Here is a 17,034-nt window from a genome sequence, read left to right on the forward strand (position 1 = left end):
ATAGTTGTAATCTTAATAAATTTTAAAGCCAATTTGTGGATTACTTTGGTGTTAATAATAAGAATATCATTTGTCAAATAACTAAATTGTGTTTTCACAAAAAATTCTGAAGATTACCATTTTGTGTCATAGCAAGAACGCTTGGATATTGAAGAAAAATATACCAGTTTGCAAGAAGAAGCACAGGGAAAGACCAAGAAGTTAAAGAAAGTGTGGACAATGCTAATGGCTGCAAAGTCAGAGGTTGGTCTCTCTTACAAATTACTCGTGGGGCAGTTGTTTAACTTCATGCCACATTAAGGTGCCTGACTGCAGGTTCTGCTGTTGCTGAGCTGGGAGGCAGCAGCCAGAGCTCAGGTAACTGGGTTCCTGACACTCAGGGGAGAAGCTGGAGTTGGATTCCAGCCCAGCCCAGTGCTGCCGCTGCAGCGTCGGGGAGTGAGCCAAGGAAGGGAGTATGCTCTCTCTCTTGCACTTGCTGTGTGTATCTCTCACTTTTCTGCCTCTGAAAGGGAAGTAAGAATTACCCACAAATAGAATTCTGAAGTTTAAAAAGTTGTTGTTTTTACAGGTTTATTTATTGTGGTATATATAGCTGGCAGAGCCCCTGTCTGAAATGCCAGCATCCTATTTGGACACTGGTGCAAGGTCTGCTGCTCAGTTTTCTGTCTGACTCTGATGGCCTGGGAAAAGTAACAGACGATGGGCCAAGTGTAGTAACTAGGGCTCAAAGCAGCACGCGTGTCGGATGACGGCACCGCAGGCCGTGGCTCAGTTCACTACACCACAGTGCCAGTGCCATTTTCTTTTTCTTTTCTTTCTCTTCTTCTTTTTTTTAAATTTGTCCTGGAAGTAACTTTCCTTTTTTTTTTTTTTTGAAGATTTATTTTTATTTTTATTGGAAAGGAGGATATACAGAGAGGAGAGACAGAGAGGAAGATCTTCCGTCCAATGATTCACTCCCCAAGTGAGCGCAACGGCCGATGCTATGCCGATCCGAAGCCAGGAGCCTCTTCCGGGTCTCCCACATGCGGGTGCAGGGTCCCAAAGCCTTGGGCCGTCCTCGACTGCTTTCCTGGGCCACAGGCAGGGAGCTGGAAGGGAAGTGGGGCTGCCAGGATTAGAACCAGTGACCATATGGGATCCCGGGCGTGCAAGGTGAGGACCTTAACCACTGTGCCACCTTGCCAGGCCCAACTTTCATTTTTTAAAAAAAAAAAATTAATTAGATGATGGTTACATAGTTAATCAGGGTTGGGGGGAGAATCCAGGGTCCAGAAAAAATGGGTGTGATTATCACTTCTGAATCTTCTATTTCTTCTTTCTCTTTCTGGGGTGAAGGGGGAAGATAATGGGAGAAGGCATACCCAGTCTCCCAAACTCCCCATACCCGGAGAAGGGGAGTGGCCATCCAATATCAGCCCAGGGTCCCAGTGTGGTACATACCAAAGTGGTTTTTGTAGTTCTGAATGCTGTCGATCTTGCTGATCCATAGAAGAAGAATCCCTCCCAATGTCCATTGGCTGACATAGTTGACCTTAGAGTCTCCATTTGCCCAGATTTTTGCTGTCATCATTTAGCTGGGGCAGTTGTCCAATTTGTTCTGCCTCCTTGCTCTGCTGTGGTACCAGATGTCCTCTGCAGGTCTCCATGGGCTGCCACGGCCTCTGTGTGCGTCAGGGCCTGCCATCCACTACTCTGTCTTTTCCACTGAGGAGATAACCGGTTCTCATAACTGGGTGCACAACCTGGACCCGCCAGATCCTCTGCCCCAGCACCCCATTTTCTAACCATAATTTTGTTAAAAGAACTGAGTAAGGTCTCACGAGCCTTCTTGAATCAGTTTCCTCAGTTGTCGTGTGTAACTGTTTTATGCGTAGCATCTTGTTTGTTCATGTATTTTCACAAATTTTCTTGTAGATGGCGGATCTCCAGCAAGAACATCAGAGGGAAATTGAAGGCCTATTGGAGAATATTCGACAACTTAGCCGAGAGCTTCGACTTCAGATGCTTATTATTGATAATTTTATACCTCAGGATTATCAGGTACGTGAGAAATTCTCTGACCTAGATTTTAGTGGTTGACTGTAGTTAAGAAACAAGGAAATAGGGGGTTCGACATGGTGGCATCATAGGCTAATCCTCTGCCTGCAGGTGCCAGTTGGTGTCCTGACTGCTCCACTTCCTATCCAACTCAACAAATGGAAGACCTTTCTCTGTCTGTCCTCTCTCTGGAAAAATCTGCCTTGCAAATAATAATTTTAAAAAGGAGGAAGTATAATTTTCTAAGGTCACTGATGCTAAATGTTTATATTTCACAATTGGCCATAAAATTTTCTAGAATCCCATCACATTTTATTTAGTTGTTGATGTTTTGAATATGTGACTCTGAGTATCTAAGTATCTAAAGAAGAATTTCCTAGCTGTTTGGAAGAACTGAGATTCATGTCCGTTCAGTTCATCATCACGTCATCATGTCATCATTCATGTCAGTCCTGTTCATCAGTTGAGCATCCTTTATCATGCAAGTAGAATAAATAGATCCCTTGTGTTAGTTCTCCCTGCTTCTGGAGGTTCTTTCTTTTGCTTTCTGTATATGTGGTAAAATTTACATCACAGGCCTGGTGTGGATTCCTCACCTTAAATGTGCCAGGATCCCTTATGGGTGCTGGTTTTTATCCCAGCTGCTTCACTTCCTATCCAGCACCCTGCTTGTGGCCTGGGAAAGCAGTATAGGGCAGTCCAATGCCTTGGGACCATGCACCTGCATGGAAGACCCGAAAGAAGCTCCTGGCTTCACATAGGCTCAGTTCTGCCTATTGTGACCACTTGGGAAGTGAACCAGCAGATGGAAGATCTTTGTCTCTGTCTCTCCTTCTCTCTGTAAATCTGACTTTCCAATAAAAACAGATAAGTGTTAAAAACATACACATCACATTGAAGTTTGCCGTGTCCTCATCCTGTTCCTGTTGTTTTTAAGTGTCTAGTTCAGTGTGAATACATTCACATGATTGTGCAGCAGCTATCATCCATCTCAGATGTTCTGAATAGCAGTATAACTTGTAAATCTTTTTTTTAATTTTTAATTTTTGATGATTTTTGCATAGTTGATTAGGGTGATAAGGGTCAAAGGCTATAGGAAGGTGGGTGAGATCACCATTTCCACATTCTCTTTTTTTCCTTCCTGTATTTGGGGGAAGTGGAGAGATAAGGAGAGAAACCACATCCAACGTCCCAAATGCTTCTGCACCCTGGGATGGAGGACAGCCACCCAACACCACCCTAGAGTCCCCAGTGTGGGGCATGCTCTGAGGGTCCTGCTCAAGAGGTTTTAGTAGTTCAACAGTTCTGAATTACTGCTAATCTTGCCACTCCAAGCATGATGAAATCTCTCCAGAATCCACTGGTTGACATAGTCCACCTTAGAGTCTCCATTTGCCCAGATATTCACTGCCAACACTTGGCTGAGGTAGTTGATGCGTTTGTTCTGTCCTTCATCCTCTGTTATGGTCCAGGTGTTCTCTGTAGCCTGTAATGTACTGCCATGTCCTCCGTGCGCACCTGGATATGTTGGCCACTGCTCTGTCTAAACCACTGAGGAGGCCCGTGTCTGACATATGCACTCCACGATCAGACTGTGGAACCTGCAATTCTCTCCATGGTTGGGGTTCTAAGTTCAGCAATTCAGTTGGGGGAATCCCCAAAGAAACTTCATCTGAGGTGATCCCAGATCTGATTCTTGTTTGTGCTTGGCAATACAGGATCCAATACAGACTGTCGCCCCAATCAGCTTATGCACGTGCTGGTGGTTGCAGCTGATGGGTCAGTTGTGTCTCTAGTCCTATCTCCTACGCAAACCAATGGGTGTTGCAGCCCAGCCCAATCCTGCCCATCATACACTCAGCCTTCACGTACACCAGTTGGTTCAGCAGGCCTGCCCTCTGCCCTGGTTGCTGTGCTGGCAGCATGAAAAATCTTTTTAATTTAAAAAAAAAAAGTCTTTCTGGTACATTTTCGTATGCTTTAATAAAATAATTTTTAAAAAATGATTTTAAATCTCATTGTAACTTGAAGAAGTATGTTTGAAAATGGACTTTAAGGGTGTTTGTTTTGTTTTGTTTTGTTTTGAGTTATGTTGTGTTGTTTTGTTTTTGCTTTGAACCCCAGGTACATGAAATAGATCCTGGATTTGTGGTCACTTTCTTTCTGGGTCCTTGGAAGGCTTGCTTGTATTGAGTGTTTTATTTTGAGCTGATTATCCCCAAAACAAAAGCTGGGGCCTTGTGGGTGACTTCGCTTCTACCAAATGGTCTCCCCCACCCTGTTCCTTCACTTTGCTGCACTCCTCATCCTGTTCCTGTTTTTTTTTTTTTTAATAAAACTTAGTATTATCTACATATAAGAAATGTGCATTTAAAGATTCATTTTGAAAGTATCATGCAATATCTATTTTGAGATGTATCATTTTTAAGAATCATGTATTTATTTATTTAAAATAAGCCATGACAGAGAGGGAGAGCTCTTCCATGTGCTGAGTCACCCTCTGAATATGTGACAGCTGAGCCTGGGCCAGCCAACAGACTCCTTTGTTGCATCAGGGACCCAAGCACTTCCCATATGCATTAGAAGGAAGCTAGATTAGGGGTGGAGTGGCTGGGATCAAGCTGGAACTCTGATATGGGATGCAGGCATCCCAAGTGTCAACTTAGCCTGCTTTGCCACAATGCTGTCCTAAGACTTAACGTTTTTAAAAGAGGTGGACTATGTCAGCCAGTGGATTCTGGAGAGATTTCATTGTGCTTGGAATGGTGAGATTGGCAGCAATTCAGAACTGTTGAACTATCAAAACCACTTGAGCAGTGCCCTCGGAACATGCCCCACATCGGGGACCTGGGATGGGTGGGAGGCTTACTGTGGCTTCTCTCCTTATCTTCCCTCTTACCCCAGATACAGGAAAAAAAAGAGAGAGAGAATGTGGAAACAATGGTCTTACCCACTTTCCTGTAACCCTTGATCCTTTGTGCCCCAATCAACTATGTAAAGGTTATCAAATAAAATAATAATTTAAAAAATCATAAAGTAAAAAAAAAATTTATTTGAAAGGCAGAAATCAGAGAAGAGGGAGAGACAGAGATCTTCCATCCACTGGTTTGCTGCCCAAATAACTGCAATAGCTGGGGCTGGGTCAGTCTGAAACCTGGAGCCACAAGCTTCCTTTGGGTTTACTGCAAGGGGCCGGGGCCCAGCATTTGGACTGTGCTTTGCAGCTTTTGTAGGCATGTTGGAAGGGAGCTGTATTGGAAATAGAGCAGCTGGGATTCAGATAGGCTCATATAGAATACCAGTGTTGCAGACAGCAACCCAACATCATTATACCACAATGCTGGTCCCTGGTACTTAATATTTTTAAAAATACTTATTTATGAGACAGAGAAGGAATAGGCACTCCCATCCACACTGACTCACTTCCCAGTAATTAACCTGTAATTACCCTGTAATTACTCAGTCTGAACAAGAGCTGAAGCTGGTATCCAGGAGCACCCAGGACTCTCAGTTGTGGGAACCCAATGACTTGAGCCTACACCCCAACCCCTGCCAGCGTCTGTACCAGTAGGAAGCTCGAGTGATGAGCCAGAATTGGGTAGTGAACCCACTTGCTTCGGTGTGGAACATGGGCATCTTGCCTGCTGGGCAAAATGCCTGATCCAAGTTTTGACTTTTGTCATTTAACATTACTAAATGCTTAGTTTCATTACTAAAAAATTAGTTGAGATGATTTTTCACTCTTTTTAAAGGAAATGATTGAAAATTATGTCCATTGGAATGAAGACATCGGAGAATGGCAGCTGGTGAGTGTTCCTTCTTGCATGAAGTTCTGCTGGAGTCCTTCCTGCGAGGTGGACACAGTGTTGTGGAGATGAGATGGCCATGGTGTGAAACCGATGAGACCCAGGAGTGTGGGTGGGAGGTTTTTCTAACTGGCCACACCTTCAGAGCATGCCACAGATGTAGTATAGGCCAAGGACTAAGTGGACTGAATGGTTTTTGGGTCCCTTTTCATTCCAGCATTCAAATCCTGTCTTACTAGTGTAGTCTCAGAGGATCTCCTCTGGTTTACCTAGTTCATAGTGTTGATTACTAATTATGACTTGTTCTCCCCTCTGCTTTTCTTTTTTGAGAAATGTGTCGCCTACACAGGAAATAACATGAGGAAGCAAACTCCAGTACCTGACAAAAAGGAGAAAGATGTAAGACAACTTTTTGAAAAATGTATTTTTTAAAAATACAGTAGTTGCTTCTTCATAGAAATAGGTTCTTAAATTATTATTAATATGCTCTTTATCTGTTAATAATCTGTACTTAGAAATGAGCTAATCTTCTGGAAATAGTTGTTTTAGGGTAAGTCACGATGGCAGACTTATCATTTCTATCAGAAGAGGGACATATATTCATTCTTTGCAGTCCTCTTTATCCACGTTTCCCGGTCATGGGACTGTGGCTAGAAAGTAGAATGAGTCTGTCTTTTTTCTCAAAACTGGTTCTGGTTCTAGGTCTCCAAAAAGAGTGAGTGGCTTTATGGAAAAGAGCAGCCACTTTTCTCTGCGTTTAAGGAAATGTATAGTGTGTCAGGGCTTCTTAGTCACCACCCTCTTGTCGCACGCATTTACATTTTTACTCTTAAGACTTGTTTGTTTACTTAAAGGGCAGAGTGGTAGAGAGTGAGATGGGGCAGGAGAGAAAGGAGACAGGAAGGGTGGAGAAAATCTTCCATCTGCTGGTTCACTCCCCAGTGTGTGTGACAGCCGAGACTAGACTAGACCGAAGCTGAGAGCACCGAGCTGCATCCAGTTTTCCCATGTGGGTAGGATGGTGCACAATGCTTGAACCATCATCTGCTGCCTCCCAGGTACATCAGCAGGGAGCTCTACCTGAAGTGTGAAGAAGGCAGGGCTCAAGCCAGTATGGGTTGCACATGTCCCAAGTGGAGGCTTTATGCATTGTGCCCCAATTCTGATGCATGCTGAACATTTTATAGGAATTGGGATTTGAAGATCCCTTTAGACTTTTGCTAGATTTTGCTTCCTGTGTGGTATTTCTAGGAATTTTCCCCAAATTTGCCCCCCAAATCTGGTGTATCTCCTTCCTGTAAGAGTGGCTTGTTTGCTTTTTTGATTTAGCCCTTTGAAGTGGACCTTTCCCATGTGTACCTTGCCTATACTGAGGAGAGCCTGCGTCAGTCCTTGATGAAATTAGAAAGGCCACGGACGTCAAAGGGCAAAGCAAGGCCGAAGACGGGGAGGAGGTGAGCACCGCCCTTACACTCCGTGCAGCGGGGGCTGTGATGTATCCTTAAAGTTAAAATATACTTAGCATGATAAATATTTTGGCTAATGTATGAAAATGAGATTCCGTATAAAATTATGGCTTGGGTTAATTAAATTGGCTAACTGCTTCCATCCTCTTGAGTAGTATAATTTATTTTTAATTTGCTCTGTTCTTTCCAAATGTATAGATTACCTTCCTGCTTATTTAATTCCTGAATTTCTTAATTGTTCTAGTGACATGCCAGTTAGTTTGTCTGGTTAGTCTCTCAAGGTATTGTACCCACTGAGTAGCTTTCCTGTCAGAAGCATTACCCCAGAAAATGGATTTCTTGAGCCAACTTTGTTGGCAATCTTTTCTTTTCCTTTAGGCACTGGCCTTGGGGTAGTATCTGTGTATCATGTAGACCCAGAGAAATCAAATTATAGGAACCCTGGGCTGGAGCTTGTTTTCTTCCCTCCCTTTTCTGCATCAAGGGGAGTTTAGGATATTCCATATGATTGTAGCACTTTGGAATTCCTGAAATGGTAGAAAATAATGAGCTGCTCTGACTCCGTGGGACTCTGGGTTACATGTAGGAAGAAGTGTATGTTCTTAATGTAGTTATTATATCACTTCATAGACACAACCTGACACTTAAGGGGATAGTGGAACCTGGAGTCAGTTACATATTAAAAGTATACACACTTTTGCATTATCTTTAGCATTTAGGTCAGGGGTTACAAACTTTGATATGTACCTTAAACGAGAGGTGCTGAAGGGATTCACATGTGGCAGCCCGTTACGGCTCTGGTGTAGTGGGGCACTGTCCTCCTGTACTGGCAAAGTCTCAGTCATGTGTGACCTTAGCCTGTCTCTGGCCACCCTGTGTTTGCTGCTACCTAGTATGTTTTATTTCCATCCTCTAAGCAAGCTTTCATACTTTGCTTTTCTCTTCTCCAAACAGAAAGCGTTCTTCAAAGCCTGAAACTGTGATTGATTCTTTGCTACAGTAAATATTATAGAGTTAAAATCACAATAAAAACTAATGATATTCTCATGGCTGGACAAAATCTTTAATTAAAACATTGAAGACATCTGTGTAATTCCAAACAGCGAAAGCTGTTTATCATGATGTAAGACTGGAAATCATAATTCAGTGAATGATGTTTGTGTATATATTAAGTTAATGTAACATACTGAAACCGTACACCTTGTGATTGTTGGCGTTGCCACACCCCTCTTGGTTGTATTGTGTGGGGAGCCTGGGGGCACTTTGTGTTGTGGAGACTGGCAGTTTAGAGGTGTATATAAATCTGCTGGTAATTTGCTCAACTACTGTATATGTAGATAACCAGAATTTCAGAGCAGTTAGGAAGTATGCCCTAATTTGCACATGGAAAGTAGCAGACTGAATTGCCCTGTGTCATGATACTACATGTGAATGCCGGGCTGCACAGCTGAGAAATGACTGTCCTCAGACTAACCTGCCCAGCTGCTTCAGGAAGTCCTGATTGTATCTTAAGTATAATTGGTCTTAGTGAGTTGTGGAGAATTTTATGTTTCAACAGTCAATATTTGCAAGTGTACATTTTTTGAAAAGGTGAAAATGTGTTTCATCTAGACTTTTTTTTTTTGCCACTTTGAATTTAACTATACTTCCTTGGTTTCTCTGATTTTATGTTTTCTTGAAACAGTGAATTGTACCTAAGAGAGGTGTAGAACACAAGAAGCGTTAGTCCTCGCCACTTGTGTTTTTAAAGCTTCACTTTGAAGTGTGGCCTGTGGGTGTTGGCTTTGTCTAGTTCCAAATTTTGGTGGAAATGAGTCTGTGTCTTCCAACTGAAAAGGGTCCCCATTTTCCAGAAAATGTGCCCAAGCAAAATTAGTATCTTTTAATCTTTGAAACACTGTTTTATTTTTCTTTATACTTTATAAAAATTACATTTTCTTTTAATTTCTTCTGTTGGTTAATGCAGTGAAACAATATTCCTCTAAAAATAAAAATCATGTGTTATAGTAAAATAAGTTGTAATAGATAGAATTACTTGTTCTTTTGTTGACTGCTTACAGCGTTTTTAGGTTTTTTTAAACTTATGGTACTCCTGAACTACTTTGTGGGTTTTAAAATTACATGAGCAAACGTGGGCATTGTGGTGCTGTGGGTTAAACCACTAATGTAGATGCCTTCACCGTGTCGGAGTGCTGCTATGAATCCTGGCTGCCACCTACATGGGAGACCTGGGTGAAGCTCCTGGCTCTAGGCTTTGGCCTGGCCCCGCCATGGCTCTTTTGGGCATTTGGGAAGTTAATCAGTGAATGGGAAGAGATATGTCTCTCTCACTCTTCCCTCTGCCTTTACAATAAATACAAATCTGTACACATTAAAAGTAATAATATGTAACTAGCTTTGAAATACATTGGTTGCAAAGGTTTTAAACTTCACAATTAGTATTTCTTAAATATAATCTCATCAGTTTGGTTAATTGTTGGATTATAATTACTGATGGTGATATAAAGTTTGAGGGAGGGCATGAAAGTGGAAGATGATGAAGTGATGATGGAAGTGTCCATGCATTTGAACTCCTGTGGAGAAGTGGAGCGCTGGCTGGCCTGTGGATGGTGAGTGTTTTCTGTCGTGGGAGTTGGGTTTCACTGCTGGCATCTTCTTTGTGGTGTGGGGCAGTTGAGGGTAGTTAACTTCTCTGTGGAGCACTAACTTGTTACTGTGAAGACTTGAGGTGAACATGTATGTGTCTTTTAAGAGTTTTGTGGTGCAGAATAACTTGATAAATGTAAAGTGTGTTGGTAGTGTGCCTGTAACTGTTAGTAATTACAGAAATCTTAATTTTATCAATAGGAAAAAAAAAGATGAGTGCTGCTGCTTTTTAATCTTTAGCAAGTAAGTTAGAGAAAGAATAACTTTTGAACTGTTTTAACACATAGTAGTTTAAACTTTTGTTTTACCTTGACACAATAAGAAAAAATTTGTAAAAAGCCAAAATCCTGAGAAACTCATAAAACAGGCTGCATTAACATGTAAGCATTTGTACTTGAACAATGATTATATCAAATGAACACTGAATGTTTATCTTAAGAGATGATAAAACTCACCATGAAAGCCAGCCTTGAACATTGACACGAAGACGTGGGCATTGGCTTGGAGCTGGCCACTTAGCTCAGCTCCAGGAGTGCTGGGTTTATGTCACGTGGAGTGTGTGTTTGTCCACAGATGAAATAAATTGTAACTTCAGTATTCATTTCATGAAAGAATATAAATAAACCAGCTTACTCATTATGTGAAGCAAATATGCATATTTTAAATGTATGTCTAAAGTGATTACTGAATAAGTATTTTCTCCTTAATTTAAAAAGTAATATTTATTTATTAAAAGAAGCTTTGGTTAAATGTTACAGTTTATAGTGTTCTTTAATATAAACCTTATAATTATATATGCAAATAGGGTTTTAAAGTATAATTTTATTCCCATTTTTGTCCAGATTCTTGTAAATATGAGATTAGTCAAGAGGAGAAGGATTTGTGTTGGCATGTTTACGCCGTAAGTAGAATCCGCTTGACAAGTTGTATTATTCATGTTCTGAAAAAGGAGAATTTCATTTTGCAGCAGAAAATGTCTGAATGTGCTGGGAAAGAGAGGGTGCTACTTTATCTGCAGTATGCTTTAAAAATTACAATTATGGCGCAGGGATTTTTGTTCATTTGTTGCCTTTTTTAGTTTGTTTTTATCTTTGCCCTTAACTTGTCTTAAGGAAAGTCCCTCTCCTTCCTACAGGGCTGTGAATTAAGGATGAGGCCAGTGTCTGCCCAATTTCTTAACATATGCATTTGTTTTCCTTTTTAATTATTGTTTTTTTTTTTTAATTCTAGAGGAAAACATAGATCTTCCTAGTGCCTTTGAACTTACACTGTAGTCTAATATAAATCATTGATAATTTCAGTAGCATTACTGCAGTGCGGTGTACTAACCAAAATTACAAATTGAACAATGAGTTGTTGCGTTGACTTCAAAAGCCACACTTGCGTCCTATCTTATGTATAAATTGTATTTGCTTAAATTGTATATATCAATATTGTATGTATCCATGCAGCATGGTTAAATGAGAAATAAAACTCTTTTAACAAGTGCCTGTGGTAGTGGTCTTCTTGGAACTTGCTTTTACTTGCAGCTTAAAGTGATGAGCAGGTTCTTTGTGCTTGGCCTCTTCATTTCATGTGGTTAAAGAGGCTTGTGTTGTTTCACACCCAAACATTCTTACCACTGTAGGACTTTTAAGCAGAAGTCATTGTGAAGCAGACACTTGGGGAAGATGTTTTTAAATATACTTCTCATTCATCTAAATTTTCTACCAAGAGCACTGAAGTTTTGTTATCCCTGTCATTAGGTGTTTGAGAATAGAAACCAGTTCTCAAGTCATGCCTTCAACAAGTGTGTGCAAGCAGACTGATGGAATTATAACTTCTGTAACTCTTGCCAACTGAGGTTTGGAGCCAGTGTCTGCCTGTATCAGGAAGCCTGTTAGCACCGGGGTTGCCAGGATGCTGCCGCGGACACAGGAGAGCTCTTAGCCCAGTGGACTCTTCCCCCCACTTGTGGACAATCAGAACTAGGTAAACTAATATGGATTTTGTGCTGGCTGATAGGACTATAATATTTGACGCCCCCCTTACCTGTAGGCTGTTTCTCCCAGGGTCACTGTTTGCTACTTCCTTTCTTCTTTGGTCCTAATAATTATATTGTTATTTTCTGTCTTAGTCCTTTCTAACAAACCACTGAATCCATTTTTGAAACAAGATAGTACACAAGTACCTTAAGCTTACAGTTAGCGTGAGCCTTACACGGGCATGTTCACACCACCTAAAGCCACAGCCTTAGCTTGATGCCAGCTGGAGGAATCTTCCAAACACATGTTTGTTGTAACATTATCTGAATTTCCTATTCTTAAGCTGTTTCATTTGCAAAGCAAATCAGGTATTCAGTCTTCCTTCGGAAGTTGAACAAATGTGTGGGAAAATGATTGTGAAGAGGCTACTTCAAAAAGAGCCTGTTTCCCCTCAGCATTGATCTTGGGCTTCCTGTGGCCCGATCTTCAAGTTACTTTATCAACGTTATCAGAACATCAGATTTTCTTACCCGAGCACGTTCATGGCTGTGACTGAAGAACATGACAGATCAGACATTCTGCCACACCTGCTCCCCTCCCCCATCCCTTTGAGAGGGCTGGGGAAATTCTAGTTTTGAATCAAAGGCTTTTATTTCTCCAGTTGTACAGAGGAATCTAACTGGGACTTTACAACGGAATAAAATATTTCTCAGAGTCGATATCAATCTCAGCAAGAGGATATTGCCCAACTCCTCCTTAAAATACCAGAGTCATCACGCGGTCGGGTGGCCTTGATTTCTCCTCCCCACTGCCTCGGGTGTGCTGTGCTGCTGTGGCCTGTGTCCTCTCCAGTGTTTATGTCTGCATTGTTCTGACTAGGCTCTCCCTGGGAACGCAGACCTGCGCCTCCTCTGTCAGGAGGGCAAGGTGGCGGTGTCAGTGTTAGTGACAGTGGGTGTGTTGACGAGGGCGAATGGTCCTTCCCTTGCAGCCTGCACAGTCCCTGCATGTGTCTCCCTGACCCAGGGCTCAGCCGAGCCTTTCAGGGAAGTGCTGCTGTTGAGACTTTGAAGCAATTTGGTTAGTAGGAAGGCATCACAGCAAAGATAGTGGTGTGCATTTGGAGATCCGTGAATTGGGGTCAGGGGGCAGGCAGGGATTGGCCAGGCCCCTGTTGTGAAAGAATTTTCTGAAAGTGGGAAGCCACAGCAGGATGTACAATGGAACCCTCAAATAGTGTCTTAGAAAAATAAGTCCTGGGGCCCAGCGAGGTAGCCTACTGGCTAAAGTCCTTGTCTTGAATACGCCAGGATCCCATATGGGCACTGGTTCTAATCCCGGAGGCCCCGCTTCCCTTCCAGCTCCCTGCCTGTGGCCTGGGAAAGCAGTTGAGGACGGCCCAGAGCCTTGGGACCCTGCACCTGCATGGGAGACCTGGAGGAAGCTCCTGGCTCCTGACTTTGGACTGGCTCAGCACTGGACGGAAAATCATCTTCTCTTTCTCTCCCTCTCAGGAGCCGTGGATGCTCTGGGCTGCGGGAGACAGTGCGTCTTTACCTGCCTTTTCTTTTCTATTCCTTTTCTTCTCTTTTTTTCTTTTTTTTTTTTTTTAAGATTTATTTATTTTTATCGGAAAGATTCACAGAGGGAAGAAGAGACAGAAAGATCGTCCACTGGTTCACTCCCCAAGTGGCCACAATGGCCATAGTTGAGCTGATCTGAAGCCAGGAGACAAGAGCTTCTTCCAGGTCTCCCATGCCGGTGCAGGGTCTCAAGGCTTTGGGCCGTCCTCTACTGCTTTCTCAGGCCACAAGCAGGGAGCTGGCTGGGAAGTGGAGCAGTTGGGACACAAACTGATGCACATATGGGATCCCAGTGTTTGCAAGGCGAGGACTTTAGTTGCTAGGCTACCGCGCTGGGCCCTACCTGCCTATTCTTGAGCTGCCTAGCAGGTACCCAGGTATGTTGTGACCACTGGCTAATGGCAGGAAGGATCAGGCAGAGACTGAAAGGTGAACTAGAAAAAAGTGGTTGGGAAGGATAGAGTGTGAAAGAAGGGATTCTAGGAAGCTAAGAAGTGAGTGTCTGGGCCTTAGGGCAGAATGCCTGTTCCTGAGAGGGTAAGCATAGCACCTGCTGAGGGTTGTCTGTATTCTCCTTAGCCTGAGCTAATAAGATGGACGCTAGGAGTCAGCCCCAAGAAAACTGAAGGTACTGTCCTGTGCTCAGTGACACTGGTAGCATGTGCCAATCCAGGATTGCTTGATGAGGCCAGGCTGAGCCTTGCTCCATAGGAGGCAGGCAGTGGCACAAGTGGACCGTAGCAGCAAGGACCCCTGTTGCGCTTTTATCAGAGGCCAGCATTTCTCATAGTGGCCCAAGGATGTTTTCATTAGACATAACTCCAGAGTTCAACTAAGTGGCCTTTTGCTATTCATTTATTAAATAAGTTTGTATTACCTTCTGTTAGATGCCAGTTAAAGAGCGTCTATTTAAAGGCAACAGGCAGAAGTGACTGATAGCCAGGAGGGACAGGTCAGCCTTCACTGTCACAGTGACACACGTTCCACATACAAACAGGAGGCGTGTCCCAGGAAGCAGGTGCTGTGGGTGTCTGTGTTGCTGAAATGAGTGTATCTAAATGACAGGCGTCGTAACTTCCACTTATTCCTTACACAGGGCCATGCTAATCTCTGTATCGTTCCAATTCTAGTATGTGTGCTGTTGATGTGAGTATTCCCTTACTCCTGAACTTGTGCCTCACTCACACACTGTGAGTGTATGCTCTGCAGCTTGGGCTCTCTCGGTCTGCTAAAAGGTTTGGTGTTTCCATCCCGAGTCCAAGATTTTGGTCTGAAGTAGCTTGAATGTTAGTTGCATTAAATCTTGTCTTTTGACAGACCCGCCTAAGAGCCTGCTTGTATCCTTTCTCTCAACTTGTTCCACCACTTTATGGCTGGGTGGGTGGGTGGAGACACAGCTTATCAGTTAGGGTGTTTGTAACCCACACAGGAGCACCTGGGTTTAATACCTGCCCCCGGTTCCTGATTCCGGCTGTCTGTTAACCCAGACCTGGGTGGGAGCAGTGATAGTTCAAGTCGTTGGGTTCCTGCACCTGCACGGGAGACCTGGAGACAGTTCCTGACCGTTGTCTTCACTGGCCCTTGGCTTAAGGTGGACAAATCCCAGCTGGCGTGGCTTTTTTTTTTTTTTTTAATCTTTCTGACAGGTTTTCCTTTGTTACCCGGGCCTCATACACAAACTATAATCCAAACTCATCCTGTAGCAGTCTACAGCTCACATTAGCCATTGAATGCAAATAAGTCTCGATCAAAGAAGAGAGGAAATTAAAATGTTCAGGGTGTACCTCCTCTGATTGGCTGGGCAGCCCCCATGACTCTCCTACATACTTAATGCCCTTGGCACATGGGTATTTCATGTGGGCAGGGTGAAACTGGCTGTGGTCAGGGTGAGACTTTAAGCTTTTGATTTATTCCCTTATTTTGAGAGGGTTAAAAAGGCATTACCTATTTTTGTGTAATTTTAGTACTAGTATTAATTCTGGTGACGTGAAAGTGAAGATGAAAAGAGTGCTAAATCATTGTTACTAGATCCATGTCCTTGCAGAGAAGATGTTCTCAAAAGGCACGTTTCGATGATTTGACACTTGATTTTGTGTTTTCCTGCTCTGATTTCTTTCAATAATGGCTTTGTTGAGATACAACTCACAGACCATGACACCGATCCTTCCATCCTTGGATCCTTCGGGAGGAGGCAGCTCAGGAGTTAGTCTGTTCCTAGCCCTCATGCGACATTTTGTCACCATCAAAAGAAACACTGTACCCACTCACACACTCTTGCCCTGGCTCCAGTGCTCCAACCCCTAGCAACCAGTAACCCATTTTTGCCTTGGTAAATTTTTCTGTTTTCAATATTTCATTTAGGTAGAATTATACTCTGTGTGGCTTCCTATATCGGGCCTTTTTGGCCTAACACGTGGCCTGGGGACGTCCAGGTTGTAGTTTGTTTCCTTTTGGGGTCAGTAGTCTTCACTGTGGGGGTCCTCCCCTCAGTGGACAGACGTTTGCGTTGCTTCCCCTTCTTTGCTGTTATAAAGTCACTGTACACAAAGTTTTCTCTGTTCATGTTTCAGTTCTCTGATACATACCTAGACTCGTTGGATCTTACACTGTGTTTCACCACTTGAGAAACTATAAAATTGTTTTCCAAAGTGGCTGCGTCATTTTCCATTCACAACAGTAAGGATTTCAGCTCATTCTTGTCATTGTCTTCTTCCTTTTCCTCTTCCTCTTGCTCCTTCTCCTTTTAAAATTTTCATTGGAAAGTCAGATTTGCAGAGAGCAGGAGAGATAGAAAGAAAGATCCTCCATCTGCTGGCTTACTCCCTAAATGGCCACAACAGCTGGAGCTGAACTGAGCTGAAACCAGGAGCCAGAAGCTTCTTCTAGGTCTCCTACGTGGGTGCAGGGTCCCAAGGTTTTGGGCCATCCTTGACTGCTTTCCCAGGCCACAAGCAGGGAGCTGGATGGGAAACAGGGCTGCCAGGATGGCATAAACTGGGCCCCTAGGTTTTGTTTTTGTCAGCATTTGTTATCATCCAATTTATAGGTTGTATTCATTTACTTTATTATTATTATTTTTTTTTTTACTATTTCTGCATATATGAGGACGCGCACACACAGGAGCATATAATGGAAAGCCAACAGCTTCCAGCCCTACTTCGCTCCCTGTCACTGATGTCCCATTCCTGTACCTGTGAGGGGCTTGGAGGAGTGCATGCTGGGACCTGATACTGACCATGGTCTAACCGAGAGCCTGGAGTCAGGCACCTCAGGGTAGGTGCACAAAAAATGGTTCCCTGGGAACACTGCCCAGGTGACAGGCTGTGCCGCAGTGTTCTCTGTCCCACCTGTCCCAGGCCTGCTTTTCATCCTTGGAGAAAACCTGCATCCTAAAGACCTAGAAAAAGAAAGCAAGTTCATGAGAACTAGGAAGCGTTTCTATGTTTAGAACCACGTTATCGTGTACTCTGTCTCACTAACTAGAAGACCCAGTGTCTGTTCTCACAGGTTGTTTAGAGACCCGGGA

At 43.1% G+C, this 17,034-nt stretch overlaps 1 protein-coding gene across 1 annotated transcript in view; it reads left to right on the forward strand.

Moving 5' to 3' along the window:
• Positions 1-9,568, forward strand: part of LOC121167507 (kinesin-like protein KIF3A) — a 35,569-nt gene extending 26,001 nt beyond the window's left edge. Inside the window, exons 14-19 of the mRNA XM_040996950.1 lie at positions 133-243; positions 1,921-2,046; positions 5,796-5,849; positions 6,180-6,248; positions 7,179-7,303; positions 8,270-9,568. Of these exons, the coding sequence (XP_040852884.1) occupies positions 133-243; positions 1,921-2,046; positions 5,796-5,849; positions 6,180-6,248; positions 7,179-7,303; positions 8,270-8,318 (534 nt within the window). The 3' untranslated portion in view covers positions 8,319-9,568. The remainder of the gene's footprint in view (positions 1-132; positions 244-1,920; positions 2,047-5,795; positions 5,850-6,179; positions 6,249-7,178; positions 7,304-8,269) is intronic.
• The last annotated feature ends 7,466 nt before the right edge of the window (positions 9,569-17,034 follow it).

The sequence above is a fragment of the Ochotona curzoniae genome, unplaced genomic scaffold (assembly GCF_017591425.1).
Source record: "Ochotona curzoniae isolate NIBS_2020 unplaced genomic scaffold, NIBS_Ocur_1.0 patch380, whole genome shotgun sequence".
In the NCBI taxonomy this organism is placed as follows: Eukaryota; Metazoa; Chordata; class Mammalia; order Lagomorpha; family Ochotonidae; genus Ochotona; species Ochotona curzoniae.